The sequence below is a fragment of the Galeopterus variegatus genome, unplaced genomic scaffold, assembly GCF_000696425.1.
Source record: "Galeopterus variegatus unplaced genomic scaffold, G_variegatus-3.0.2 Scaffold6787, whole genome shotgun sequence".
NCBI lineage: Eukaryota > Metazoa > Chordata > Mammalia > Dermoptera > Cynocephalidae > Galeopterus > Galeopterus variegatus.
Window position 1 is genome coordinate 2,863 of NW_007732898.1, and position 15,421 is coordinate 18,283.

Below are 15,421 nucleotides of genomic sequence, written 5' to 3' on the forward strand. Positions count from 1 at the left end.
AGGTTCTCTCTCCACCAGTTCTCACGAACGTTATATCACATGCTGCTACATTTCGACTCTTTCCCCTGCCCCCTTTTGATGTGTCACTTTCTCTCAGTATAGGCTTTTCTGTTCTCAGCTTATTGACCAGTTCTGTACTTGTGATGCTTCATCATTTATTTTGGTGGAGGTGCCAGACCTGAAATGTTTCCTCTCTGCCTTTTCTGAGTATTTGAGAAACTTCAGCTTCCAAATCTAATTTTTATTCTATTTTGTCTGGAATGTCTTCCTAGAATCTTTACTGGATCTACCAGGCTGGATGGAAATGCAATAGGTATGTATTTGATTCACCTGCAACAATTACATAAGCCTTATGTTGTGACTCTCTGACAATTACTAATGAGGCTTTGCATGTGTCATTGGATCTGGCCTGTAGTTGACTTTGTCCGCTGGCTGTGTGCTGTGTCCATGGATGAACTGGCTTCCCCCCACCATCCTCGCATGTTCAGCTTGCAGAAGATTGTGGAGATATCATACTACAACATGAATCGGATCCGACTGCAGTGGTCCCGAATATGGCATGTGATTGGAGATCACTTCAATAAGGTAATTATTCAAAGTTGAAAACTGCTCCAAAAAAATAAGTAAATAAAAGAAATGAAAACTTCTCCATCAGTGTCAAAAAAAATGTAGGCAACTAAATTCAAAAAAGAAGTGATAAAAAGTTAGTCCTGTTTTTTAGGTGTCTATAATTCATTTTCCCTATGAAATCAAGAATAGCTTGATAGACTTGCTAGCTGCCCCCCCCCCCCAAAAAAAGCTTGATAGTAAAATACTTTAACATCCCATATCCGGGGTGTGAGCTAATACCACAAAGATGATTATAGTCACTGGACAAATATATTGGTGCTTAAAAGCATTGTGAAACCCTAAAATGACTTCTTAATAACCTAAGATTGTTTTGTTCCATATACTTTCACTATTAAATGTCATTACTTCTAGTATTCTGTCTCCCATTGCTACCTCTGTTCTGAATTCTTTCTGATAAAATTAACATTTGTTTTTAAACGAGAAACAAGCCGAGGACAATTCTGTGTTCTAAAACCAATGAGTGCTGGGAGTAAACTAGTCTGAACTTTCTCTCCTTAGAGGTTTCATTATACACATACAGACGCAGACACATGCATATATTTATTGAATAAATTAAAAATCAAATATGTGCTTTACCACAATAAAAATATTGGGGGGAAAAGCAATCAAAACAATGTATGTACCTGTGATGTTATTTACTTCTTTAGGGAAACATAATAGCTTAATAACACTGTTGCCTACCAAAACACACTTCATGATCTCAAGAAAATTTTCTCAGGCCTGGAGATGCAAGGTTTTAATATAGATGCTTACAAATTGTATTTTAGTAAGAAACAATCCGAAAGAGAATTGCTCTGTTTACATTGAACAGAAGAAAATCATAGAAAGAAGTAGTCTGCCATTGGGATATAGAACAGTCACTAGGATACTGGTAAATGATTTGTAGCATCTCCTGATTTCTGCTGTGTAAATACCCCACCATGGCCTATTTAAAGCTGGTGATATGGTGTCACTAAATGTGTAGCAGGCAAAAGCTGGGCACCGTTAGCTCTCACAGGCAATGCTAGCCTGCTGCAGCAACCACTGAAATGAGGCATGTCAAATGCAGTCTTGCTTCTAACTTGGTACATGAGCTAGTGAAAGTTCTTTGTTTTCTTATCAGCTCAAATTAAGGTACCTCACAGCACACTGTCTGTTTAACAAAGTATCTGAGTGCCAGCAGTGGACACACGAGGTCCCTGCCTGAGTACAGCTTGCCCATATTTTATGATAAAATAACTTGTGAGAAATGCAGTGTGTCTGGGTTCTTGAGATGGCCAGATCAGAGAAGTCCTCTCTATGGAAGTGGCCTCTCATGTGAGCCCTCAGTGAGCAGAGAGGGGTGCAGGAGCCTGTGCATGACCCAGAGAAACTATTTGCTGAGCAAATGGTAACCCTTTCATTCAAGTAATCAACTAACTCAGCACCATCTTTCCCACCATTCTGGGTAAACAAATTCTATTGGACCAGTTGAAATAATTGATGTGCACTTGCTCGAGAAAGAAAATGTGACTCATTACCATTACCTTGTACTCTTGTCCAAGCCTGTGACAGCTAAGCTAGAGCTAACATTGCTCTTGTATTCCACAAGAGCTGTTGGCTGACAGCTGTGGAATCCTTTGTTCTCTCAAACATGACTGTCCAAAAGTGTTTCAGTAAACATTTTCCCAACTCTTCAAAGTCTCGATTTCAGGTTCAGTGGGGCTTCTTTTTTTGGGAGGGAACATCAATTTGTATAGGTTACTTTACCCACCTTTGATTCTGTTGTCAAGATTCATTGCATGCCAGTTCTCAGTTATGAATGGGCCACTTACTAGCAAGCTTGGGACATAAGCTGGCAGGTAGTAATTAGACATTTCATGGTTGTCAACTTCATTACAAATGTCCGTTCCGTCTAATCAGCACTGTTAAGCCCCAAGTTGTGGAAAACTCATTTGCTCACTTTGGGGCTCTTAATTCTTTCCACCACCTTGGAAAGATGTTCTGCTTCCCTTTGTGCACTGGAGCACGTGAGAATCTCATGGGTTTGAAGAAATGTGGGTGGCTGAGTAAAGCTATAACTTAGCTGTCAGGATGCTAGCAGGGTCATTTGAGCAGTCATGTGATGCTCTTCTAAACTAGGGCACAGATACTGTGTCTTGGGTGAGCAAAGCTGCACAAGTATGGTGTGTATACCTGAAATGTCTGTTCTACCTGGATTTTTAGAAGGGAATATTCTTTTTATTAATTGCTAATTACATGAACACACATTATATGAACTTGTTCCCCTTTTTAAAAAATTACAGCAAAAAATACCTTTGACCACCCCCCGACCCTCTCCCCCGACACACACAGCTGGCCCTCCCCTAAGCTCATGATCCTTACCAGTTTGGTGTATATTCTTTTGACATTTTTCTATGCATGTACATATGTATGTACTCATAGAAATATAGATTTATTTTCTTGGTTTGTTTTGCTTTTTTAAAAAGCATAAATAGTATTGCACATAGCATTTTGTAACTTCTTCCACTTATCAAGGAATCTTAAAGATTTAGCCATGTTAGCATATGTAGATTGGTTCTTTTGTATATTCTCTTTATTTGATTTTTTTTGGCAGCTGGCCAGTACAGGGATCCGAACCCTTAACATTGGTGTTATCAGCACCATGCTCCACCAAGTGAGGCTAACTGGCCTGCCCCTCTTTTTTATTTTAATTGTGATAAAATACACATAATATAAAATTTACCATTTTACCCATTTTTAACTGTACAGTTCGGTAGTGTTAAGTACATTTACATTGTTGTGTAACAGTTCTCCAGGAGTCTTTTCATTCTGTAAATCTGAAATTCTATGCCCATTAAACAGTACCTTTCTATTCCTCTTCCCCTTTCCCCTGGCAACCACCATTCTACTATCTGTCTCAATGAATTTGACTACTCTAGGTACCGCATATAAGTGGAATCAGGTAGTGTTTGTCCTTTCATAACTGGCTTATCACACTCAGCAAAATGTCCTCCAGGCTCATCCGTGTCGTAGCATGTGTCAGGATTCTTTTTCTTTTAAAGGCGGAGTTTACTCTCTCTTTTTAACTGTCAAATAGTAGTCCGTGTGTGTGAATATAGCTATTTTCCTGTTGATGTTTACAATTTTTCATTGTTACAAATGGTATTGCTGCATTACTTTTGTGAAAAAATAAAACATTTTCAGATCAGACCACATGTCTGTGAAATTTCTCACTCGAAGTGGGTCACTGCAGGATGCACCCAGATACCTTGGTGGGGGGGGGGGGGACATTCCCTCGCTCTGCTTTAGGGATTTTCTTGAAGGGAAAGTCTGAAAAGCACCAATCAAATATATACCTGTGACTCCAATCCCTAAAAGTAGCTAAACCATAGACAAGTACAGTTTTTTTTTTCCAGAGCTCACATGCAGTTTAATTTTAGGGAGGCTTGGGGAGGATGGGACGTCAAGGAGCAGCATTTTTACTGAGTTGGTGTAAAAATGAAACAGGATCTGGACATGGTTGTCTACACTGACAGGTACAATTTTTAAAGAAATTGAAAAGCCTCACTCAGTATTAATGCAGAATTTTTCAAGGCTGATGATATTCATTTATAATAATTTGCTTTAGGTGACAGACATTGGGAAAGTATGAAAAGGCTTTCCATAGACGATAAAGTCTTTTGACCCTTCATATATATTTGGATAAAATTAAATAGTACCTGGGGAGTTATTGTTTAATGTGTGCAGAGTTTTATTTTGTAAGATGGAAAGAGTTCTAGAGATTGGTTCCAAAGTAGTGTGAATGTACATTACTGAGCTGTACACTTAAAAATGGTTTAAGATGGTAAATTTTGTTAGGCATATTTTACAATTTAAAAAATTAAATAGCACATTTTGAAAGCACTTTTAATTAAATGTGCAATACTGATTTTTTCATCATTATACTTAAATAAAATAGGACAGATCTTAGTCAAGAAATAATATTTTCTTTTCTCCTTGGATGTGTTTTCCCAAAATGTTTGTTGTTGTTGTTTTGTTTTGTTTGGCGGCTGGCCAGTACAGGGATCTGAACTCTTGACCTTGGTGTTGGCAACACCATGCTCTAACCAATTGATCTAACCAGCCAGCCCTCCAGAGTGTTTGTTTTGAAGATACGCTGTCCATCTTTGATGTTCAGAGTCCCACATCCGCAACTGTTAGACTGTGCCTGTTTCACCTCATTTCCTGTTCTTAATCAGGTTGGCTGTAACCCCAACGAAGATGTGGCTATCTTTGCCGTTGACTCATTAAGGCAGCTCTCCATGAAGTTTCTTGAGAAGGGAGAATTAGCCAACTTCCGTTTCCAGAAGGATTTTCTGAGGCCATTTGAGCATATTATGAAGAAAAACAGGTATATGCATTGAAGACCCTTGGTCATATTCCCCCTTGCGGGCCTAAAAAGCCTGCCTAACACTACACACATAATTAGTTTTTTCCTCCCTTGTTGTTGGATGCAAATAGAATGAACAGACTGTGATTCATATCAAATATCCTTAAGTAAATCACACTAATATTTGTGTGTAACCTTTCCCAGGAAGACAGATGAAAATATGTCATGTGAGAAATATGTCATGCATCCTTATTGGGGCTGGTGCTGAGGGAATTTAGAAAGAGCCACTGCTGAAGCATTCTCAAACAAGGACAAAATTTCTGTGACCCAGCATTTCTGCGCTAGAGAGATGACAAAAGAGGTCAGGATGCCAGTCCCTCTTGCTTGTCCTATTCATTCATTCACTCAGCCTATATTTATTGAGGCATGCTCTCCGCTAAGTACTATGCTAAGTGCTGAGAATACAGCAATTAAGAAAACTTTTAAAAATTCCTGGTTTTGACAAGGGGCCCTGAATTGATAATAGTTGCAGGTAGGTGATGGGTGTACAGGAGTTCATTATGTTGTGAGGCTGCCGCACGGAAAAGGAACCAGAGTACCCAATTGAGAATTTAAAAGGGGGTCTTTATTGGCCGGCTGGCTACTGTCTCTCCAAGAAAGTCTCGGAAGAGAACAGCCCTGACTTGAAGTTTAGGGGTTTTTTTAAAAGGCGCATTTTTACATTAGTCACATAGTTAAAATTATCAAATAGTCACACACTTATAGTTATCATATAGTCACACACAGACACACATACCCTCCTGGCATGAGGAGGGGGTTTGGGGAAGCCTAGCGCAAGCTGATAACAGAAGCTGAAACAAGCCAGTTACTCAGGGGCAGCTTGGGTGGGGAACAGCAAACAAAATTCAGACTTCTCTAAGTGCAGGCTCATATTTAGCTTTTAACTTCTGTCAAGGGGGCTGAAGAGCTGAGGGGGATTTTCAAACAACAACATTTTCTAAGCAATTCAAACACTGTTTAAACTTTATCAATCTATCTTGTCACACAGCAAGTAGTTTCACAGAAGCAAATTGTGTATGTTATAAAAGTGGGAGTCACCCTATTTCAATTACACTATTCTTTTTACTTTTAGAAAGGGGCCCTGTGAGTTTAGAATCACACATTGCCAGCCACTCTCAGGCACTGTTGGTGAGACTATCCCTTGGGATAACATTTCAAAAGCATTTTGATGGCATGCGTCAAGACTCTTAATATTTTTGTGCCGATTGACTCAGTAATTCTACACTTATATAACTCATTTGAAATTCAGTAAAACGTTGTGAGTCACACAAACTAGTTTAAAAAAAAAACCACCTAATTATAGAAGTGTTAATGTAAATGTTGGTACAGCCACAATATGGAATATTGTGTAGCAGTTAAAATGTTCATAAAGTTTATAATGTGAGGAATGTGTAGTAAGTTAGTGAAAAGGACAGGATATAGAATTGGACAGGCAGTATAATAAAGATACTACTGTGCATCATTCCATATGAAACACCATCATGTAAAGGAATTTTTTTCATTATACTTCTGCATTTTCCAAAACTTACTGTCATCATATTACTTTTAACAATCAGACAAAAACTGTTTTAAAATATATAGCTTTTGCCAACAAGTTCCTTTATTACCCATTGGCAAATAATTATGATTCAGTTTTATTATGTATTGAAGTTACCTAGGTATGTAGTTGAACCTCCATTATCTGGAGGTGGCATATTTACTTTGTGGACTTTTAGTTAATTTTCAACTCTGTTTTGACATTCTCCTTGCCTTCTCTAAATGGCCTTTTGTATTCTCACTTAGAATGGGTCCAGTACAAATGTGAATGTTATCTTAAGACAAATGAAATTTGAAAGTCAAATGTGCAGTCCCAAGGTCACTCTAATGACTTTCAAAGCTACTGCTATAAAAGCAATAGGTTTGCATAGCTTTGCTTCGTGCTATTTGTGAGATAATAGAGTTCCCCCATAGGGAACTCTGCCTTAATAGGTTGCAAGACATATATGCAAGTATTCAAGTGATTCCATATTTAACCTTGCAGCTCTTTCAGAAAATAGGCCATTTTTTCTTTCCTCGGGTTTTGTTTTGTAGTAATTAAATTAAAAATATTGCATCTTAAATTATGTATGGATACTTCAGTCCACATATGAGTATACGTGTTTATCATAAATGTATACCCCTGACCAAAAATTTAAGAGGATATGCACTAAAAATTTAGTAATAGTTAATATCTCTGTGTGGCAGCATTACAAGTATATTGGTTGAAATGTTTTGGGCCAGAAAAATTAACAGTGGCTTACACCACAAGGCTGTGCATTGTTTACGTTAAATGAAGTCAGAGTCAGACTGTCCCACCTTTGGTTTCATAGCACAAATTGTCCCTGCAGACCCAGGTTCTTTCCATCCTTCTGTTCTGCTGTCCATGGGGTCAGCTTTTCATCCTTGCGTCTATTCTTTCCTGATTGCAGGATGGTGGTGCTAGCTCTAGGCATCATGCTGGCTTCAGAATGGAAACAAGAGAAAAGGGAACAAAGCTTAAATGAATGTGGTTTACTGTGTGCTTTAAAAAAATTTTTTTGAGCAACGCTTCTAAGGGATGAGCTGTGTTCATTTCTCTTTCCATTCTCCAAAGTACAATTGGCCCTCCGTATCCATGGGTTCCACATCCATACATTCAACCAAGAGTGGATTGAAAATATTTGGGGGGGAAAAATGGGTCTGTATTGAACACATACAGACTTTTTTTCCTTGTCATTATTCCCTGAATAATATAACATCTATTTATATAGCATTTACATTGTATTAGATATTATGAATAATCTAGAGATGATTTTAAGTATACAGGAGGATGTGTGTAGGTTATATACAAATACTACGCCATTTTATATCAGGGACTTGAACATCCTTGGATTTTGGTACCCAGAGGAAGTCCTGAAACCAATCCCCCACAGATACTGAGGGCTGACTCTATGAGGGTACTTCAAAGAGTTCACGGAAAAATAGAACTGAAAGATAATAAGAATCTTTCCATGAAGTATTCCCATAGAGATGATGTGGCTGTCCCATTCCTTCCTCAGATCTCCAACCATCCGAGACATGGTGATCCGCTGTATTGCCCAGATGGTGAATTCCCAGGCGGCCAATATCCGCTCAGGCTGGAAGAACATCTTTGCAGTGTTCCACCAGGCGGCCTCTGATCATGATGGGAACATTGTGGAGCTAGCCTTCCAGACCACAGGCCACATCGTCAGTAAGTGCCTCTGTTCCCTCCTGACCAGTGTCCCACTGCAAGTCTAAAAGTGTGGCTGCTTATTTACTATCTATTTTTCTATCTAAAGGGGCTTCCTTGCTTTACCTGCGCTGTGATATAATAATGTGCCAGGTGATGTTCTAAGCAATTAACATGTATTAATCCTCACATCAGTCCTTTGAAGGAAATGCAGTTGATCCTTACTACTAGTGGGCTCCATGTTTGCTGATTCGCCTACTCACTAAAATATATGTCACCCCAAAACCAGTACTCCTGGTGCTTTCGTGTCATTTGCCAGCATGTGCATGCACAGAATAGCAAAAAACTTGAGTCACCTAAGGTGCACATTCTCAGCTGAGGTGGAACAGGGTGATGCTCTAGCTTTTTTCTTTTTGCCTCAATTGATGTTGTATCTCACAACTTCACTAAACTCATTTATTGAGTTCTGCTAAGCTTTTTTTTTTTTTTAATGTATGCCTTAGGATTTTCTACTTATAAAATTGTGTAAATTTTTTTTGTATTTTTCAATTATTTATTTATTTATTTTTATTTTTATTTTTTATTTTTTATTTATTTATTTTTTCTTTTTTTAAAAGATGACCAGTAAGGGGATTTTAACCCTTGACTTGGTGTTGTCAGCACCACACTCTACCAAGTGAGCCATGGGCCATCTCTAATTTATTTTTTTTTATTTTTTATTTTTTTTGTCTTTTTGTCTTTTTCCGTGTCCGGCAACGGATCGCAACCCTCAGTGTTGCCCCCGTACCGGACCGGGGACCGGCAACGGGATTGCACCCCTCAGTGTTGCTCCCGCGCCTCGCTCAGCCAGTGAGCGGGAATGATATTTTAGCTTTTAAATAACCAAACGGGCGGGAGTGCCGCCGCGCTTCCCAAGCGGCGCACTATCCAGTGCGCCACCGGGCCGGCCCCCCTAATTTATTTTTAATTGTACATTTTTATTGTGTACAGTTTGATGTTTCAATAATGCAAGTATTATGTAATGATCCAATCAGAATAGTTAGCATATCTTATCACCTAAACATTTATCATTTCTTTGTATTTCATTTATAACATTTAAGATCTTCTTTTCTGGCTATTTGGAAATATACAGTACAGGGCTGGCCAGTTAGCTCAGTTGCTTAGAGTGTGGTGCTGATCTAGGGTTCGATTCCTATATTGGCCAGCCGCCCAAAAACATAATAAAACAAAACAAAGAAATATATAATACAGTATTACTAGCTGCTCTAGCTTCTTATATCAGCTCTCATACCATAAACAAGTGTCCTTTCTTTGGTCTATTGAGTGTCACATTTTTCATGTTTTTGTGCTTTTTGTTGGTGGTTTTGCTGTTTAAAATGGTCCCCAAGCATAGTGCTGAGTGCTGGCTAGTATTCCTTTTTGTTCGTTTGGGTTTTTTTGGTGGCTGGCCGATACACTGGCTAGTATTCCTAAGTGCAGAAAGGCCATGATGTATCTCATGGAGAAAATACAAATGCTTCCTTCAGGCATGAGTTATAGTACTGTTGGTGTGAGTTCAATGTTAATGGATCAACAATGTGTATTAAATAAGGTGCCTTTAAAAAGAAACACACATACAACGATGTTGTGTATTGATCAGTTAATGAAAATATTGTGACCAGAGACTCACAGGAACCTAACCCCATATTTATCCTAGGAGTGGTGGTTTAGTATTTTCTAATTCAGTGTTCACGGTGACTTTATAAAGCATAACTACGTGAATAATGAGAACCGATTGTACCACTGTTTCCTCCATTTTACCAAAGAGAAAACTGAGGCATAGAAAAGTCAAGTAGAACAACTTGCCCAAGGTCATCCAGCTACAAAGTGCTAGAGCCAGGACTCACACCCAAGCAGTGCAGCCCAGAGTTGGTGCAGTGTCCCTGCACTCTGGACGGACCAGAAGTCCCTGGGTTCTGCCTTTGATCACATAACAACTTGATCACGTTTACTTGGTCTCCGTGAAAGTGCTAAGGCATTGGGTCATGCTTGCAAATAGTTGGCACTCAGTAATGTATATTGAATGAATGGATATTTGGGCCTTTAAATCATTGCTTGAGCTCAGGAAACCAGTTTAGTCCAAGCTGTACTCAATGCATTCATTCTTGAATAATGTGTTAATCAGAAAAGCTGTCTTCCAGAGATACTAACATGCTTTTTTAAGATTTCAGTGAAGGTAATCATTTCGTGTGTGTGTGTGTGTGTGTGTGTGCGCGCGCACATGTGTGTGTGAATCCCTGTGTGTGTGTGTGAATCCCTGTGTGTGTGTGTGTGTGTGTGTGTGTGAATCCAAGTTTCTAATTCCTGATCTTATGAAAATGTGCCGTGTGTGTGTGTGAATCCCTGTTTCTAATTCCTGATCTTATGAAAATGTGCCTTGTGTTTCCCAGCAACTATTTTCCAGCACCATTTCCCTGCAGCCATCGATTCCTTTCAGGATGCTGTGAAGTGCTTATCAGAGTTTGCCTGCAATGCTGCTTTCCCTGACACTAGCATGGAAGCTATCCGGCTCATTCGTTTCTGTGGGAAATACGTCTCTGATAGGCCTCGGGTACATTTTTCCTCTCCTCATTCACCTGGGCAGTGAAGGGAAAAAACCCTTGCACCTGATGAAGATCTTTTCAGATACTCTTTTAGAAATGTGTGTTTGCCCTAAACTCAGGGTTTATTTGAAAATGTTGCCATTGCAGGGGTTATACCTCTTCTTTGTTTTGTATATACGAAATTATTTACTTTATTCATACTGAACTTTTATATGGTATTCTACAGATTGTGTATGTAGAAGATAATAGTATTTTAGCTTTTGCATTTTGACAACACTCAGGAAGCTAGACTTTTTTATTTGAAAGAAAACCGCCCTTTTAGAAAATAACATTATGCTGTTGTGATGTGCTTGAGAAATCACATTTAAAAATCACCTTTTGTTTTCTCCTGAAAAATGTTTGGGATTTTTTTGCTATGTCTAAATCTTCTAAAGATGCCTGCTTAATTTAAATGACAGAGTAAACACTGAAATTGGGTGGAAACAAGCTGAACTATGATGGCCTATACAGATCTCTTCTTAAGTATTCTTACAGAACTGTAGACCCCTAAGATGACATGTCTGATTCCCACACAACTCATTTAGGTGTGAGATAATGAGAGCCAAGGTTAATTGAGCACTAAGTACTTGTCAGGCACTATTTTGGTGTTTTCTTTGTATGGATTCCTTTAGTCCCCACTTCAAACCTGTGAGATAGGTATTTATATCTCACTGTACAGGGGAGTTAACTGAAGCACAGAGAGAAATTGCCTAGTGTTAGATAACCAGAGTTGACAAAGAAATTCCAATACCATTTCAAGAGTGGGTACAGAGCAGAAAGGTGGAAATCCCCGAGATAGCACAGAGAGTAGGGCTTCACATCCAGACTGTGAAAAGACTGCCAACTCTAATTGTATAATCTTGGGCAGCTTACTTAAGCTCTTAGTGCCACAGTTAACTCATCTATAAAACGGGACCATTATTTCTACCTGCCTCTTGGGATTGTTTTGAGAATTGTTACTCCACGTAAAGCACTTTAAGTTCCTGGCCCATAACAAGCACTCAGTAAATAGTGGCTGCTGCTGTTGCTATTGTTTTAAGTAATATGTATTATAGTAACATTCCAGAAAGATCTAAGATATTGAATCATCCTGGATATTTTGCTTTGACCTTTAGTGCTCTTCTTAATTTAACACCTCCAGTGATCTGCCCCACTCAACTTGTTCTAAAACCCACTAAGGTTCATAGGTTCATATGGGGAAACTGTTTATGTGCACTTTAGGCCAGGAATATCTCTTTCTCCTTGGGATTCCTCACTGTACCCTTGCTGAATAACAGCTTTTTAGGAGAGGGTAATCTGTGGGGTCTTAATCTTTGTATAGTTCCCTTTCTTTTTGCTTGCTTAGTCTACATCTGAGATGTGACTTTCATTGTAGGTGCTACAAGAATATACAAGTGATGATATGAATGTAGCTCCTGGTGACAGAGTCTGGGTTCGAGGCTGGTTCCCCATCTTATTTGAGCTCTCCTGCATCATTAACAGATGCAAGTTAGATGTACGGACAAGGTAACCATGTCCCCGTTGCAGTGACCCCTTACATCACTGAAATGAGCCTCAGTTGCTTGCTTGCCTGACCCCATTTTCTCCCACTCCCTTTTTTGTTGTTCTTTTCCCCCACCCATTTTCTCTTCTGTGTCTGGCTTTGTTTCCTGCAGAGGACTCACAGTCATGTTTGAGATCATGAAGAGCTATGGCCACACCTTTGAAAAGCACTGGTGGCAGGACTTATTCAGAATCGTGTTTCGGATTTTTGACAATATGAAACTCCCTGAGCAACAGTCAGAGGTAGGTGGTAACCACAGCAGTGCCCTGGGTATGATGGGGAGAAAGGCTGTTTGGCCTGTATCTGCCTGAGGGGAGGTGGGTGGGTGGGCAAGGCAGTTGTGTCCTCATCTACCCAGAGGTCTTGAATACTGAGCTACTTAAGGTATGTTGTAAAAATGGAAACACCCTTCCTGGCACTCTCCTACTGGTATCAGTTAATTCTTAGAGACTGTCACCATCAGAAGGTAGAGAGGAAATAAATCCCCATGGTCTGCCCACTTAGCCCTTGGGCATTGTACCTGCCAGTTCAGCAGGGCTCCTGCCGGTCATCTTAGTTGTTTTGTTCGTATCGACTTCTAAGCAGTCAGTAGAAAGTGGAATGTCTCTGGTCCCTTAAGACTTTTTAATGAAGGTACACTTGAGATGATGGTGAATATTAGGCCTTTTTTTTCAAAGTGCACTTAATGCCTCTAAGTGTTTTTGTTATTTGTTTCATAGAAATAGAGGAGTAGGGAAAGGATAGTCTATCTCAAGATTTTTAGAAAAGACAGTAACTTTTTTTTACCTTCTTTTAGGAAAGCTATTCCTTCTCTCACCCCAGTATAAAAGTAGCATATGCTTAATATGGAATATTAGGAATATATAGAAAAACTTACAATTTTACCATCCAGAAATTAGAGTTAATATTTTGGCAAATTTCCCTCAGTTTTCTACATGGTTTAAATATGGTTGAGGTCATAGTATAGATAAGAGTTTTCTAATCTTCTTTAATTTTAAAATAACTTACGTTTTTCCTCATTATGAAACAAATACATAATTATCACAGGAAAACCAGAAAACAGACAAAAAGAAAAATTTAAACACCCACAGTTCCAGTCTTCCATAGGCAGACACTGTTAAGCCCCTCAGGTGGTGCTTCTGTGGGGAGGATGGGAGAAAATCCACCTTTTTTTTTCTTTCTACAAAAATTGAATCTCACCACACATGTAAATTGCTTTTTTAACTTAGTACATGAGTATTTTTCCACAAATGTAACTTTTCTTCCATGATGTTTTTGATGGCTGCAAAATATTCTTTGTTGTGGATGTTCCACACTCCATGGACATTTAGGTTGTTTCCAATTTTTCTTTCTTTAGATAGCACTGAAATGAACATTTTTTGTAGCTACACTTGTACTCGTGTTCTTTATTTCTCCTTTTCTTTTTCTCTTTCTTTTTAATAAAGTTGTTTTTGTTTTGTTTTGGCTTTTGGTTTTGGGGGGAGGGGGTTGTTGTTAGCCAGTATAGGGATGGAACCCTGGGCCTTGGTGTGTATTTCTGTTATTTTTAAGACAAGTGGCCTAACTGCCAGGTCTGGGGCTTGCATGTTACTTAGCCTTTTGATAGTACTGCTAAGGTGACCTCCAGATAAACCTGTAGCCATTTATACTTTTGTCAGCAATACACGAGAGTTCCTGTTTCTCCATACCTCCTCCAGTTCTTTGTATTTTAATCTGTTAATAATGATTAATTTGATGGGCCAAAAGTATCACACTTAAAAAGGTTTTTTAATTGCTAGGGATGTTGTATATTTTCTCTCATGTCATTGATCATGTGTGTTTCTTTTTTTATGAATTGCCTTTTATATCCTTAGCCCATCTATTGGGTTATTCATCTTCTTCCTATTGATTTATAAGTTTTTTAAATATATAAATAATGTAGCATATTACATAAGTTGCAGATGATTTTTCCCGTTGTAATTTTTATTTTTGGGGGGTGATATTTTAGCTTTTAAATAACCAAATCTATCAGTTTTCCTCTTTTAGAATTATGTTTAGCAATACTTCCCTTTTCCATGATTTTATAATCTCATGTTCATTTTTTCCAGATCATTAAAACTGTTAAGTATCATTTTGAATGACTATTTAATATTCTGTTATATGGGTGTACTTAATTTAATGCCCACGTTGCTAGACATTAGGTTGTATCTGTGTTTTCAGTATATAATTGCCATTGTGGTCAACATCTTTATTCATTAATCTTTGCCCACAAATCTTTGATTATTCCTTTAGGATCAATTCCTGGAAGTAGCGCTCATGAGTCAGTGGGTATGAACATTTTTAAGATTGTTGATACATATTGCCAAATTGCTTTCGAGAATAGTTTTGCCTGTAGTACACAAGAATGACCATTTCACTTCAGGGAAAGTGGCTTTTAAGTGTTATCTTTTTATGTTTTTTCCAGAAATCCGAGTGGATGACAACAACCTGCAATCATGCACTTTATGCTATTTGTGACGTATTTACACAATTTTATGAAGCTTTGAATGAAATTCTTCTTTCTGATGTATTTGCACAGTTGCAGTGGTGTGTAAAACAAGGTATTCTTTAAGTCTTTAGGCATTTTCCTTACATAGTCCTTAATGAGAGGTTAAATTTTTTCGATGTATAAAAGCATGGATGTAATGCCATGGAGTACAGTGTATAATTTAATCTGTGAAAATGTGTATTTTTAAATTTAATTAGAACATAAAAACAATCCCCCCCAAGTCAGTTTATAAAGCATTTCTTTAAGATGAGATGTAGTTATTTTTCTATTTTGAAAGATGCACCTTTGTGCATTATACATTGAATCTCACCACATATGTAAATGTGCATTATAAATACTTTCTACTTTTGTATGTTTGAAATTCTCAATAGTAAAATGTTTTTGAAAAGGACGAGGGTACTTCAAAAAGTTCATGGTAAGGGCCGGCCCAGTGGCGCACTGCTACAGTGCGCCGCTTGGGAAGCGCGGCAGCGCTCCCGCCGAGGGTTCGGATCCCATGTGC

The 15,421-nt window shown here is 38.4% G+C and overlaps 1 protein-coding gene across 1 annotated transcript in view; it reads left to right on the plus strand.

Moving 5' to 3' along the window:
- Positions 1-247: 247 nt before the first annotated feature.
- The window catches only part of LOC103606698 (brefeldin A-inhibited guanine nucleotide-exchange protein 2-like), a 35,967-nt gene continuing 20,793 nt past the window's right edge, over positions 248-15,421 (plus strand). Inside the window, exons 1-8 of the mRNA XM_008591252.1 lie at positions 248-313; positions 416-585; positions 4,830-4,981; positions 8,077-8,249; positions 10,658-10,818; positions 12,225-12,355; positions 12,505-12,634; positions 14,836-14,971. Of these exons, the coding sequence (XP_008589474.1) occupies positions 448-585; positions 4,830-4,981; positions 8,077-8,249; positions 10,658-10,818; positions 12,225-12,355; positions 12,505-12,634; positions 14,836-14,971 (1,021 nt within the window). The 5' untranslated portion in view covers positions 248-313; positions 416-447. The remainder of the gene's footprint in view (positions 314-415; positions 586-4,829; positions 4,982-8,076; positions 8,250-10,657; positions 10,819-12,224; positions 12,356-12,504; positions 12,635-14,835; positions 14,972-15,421) is intronic.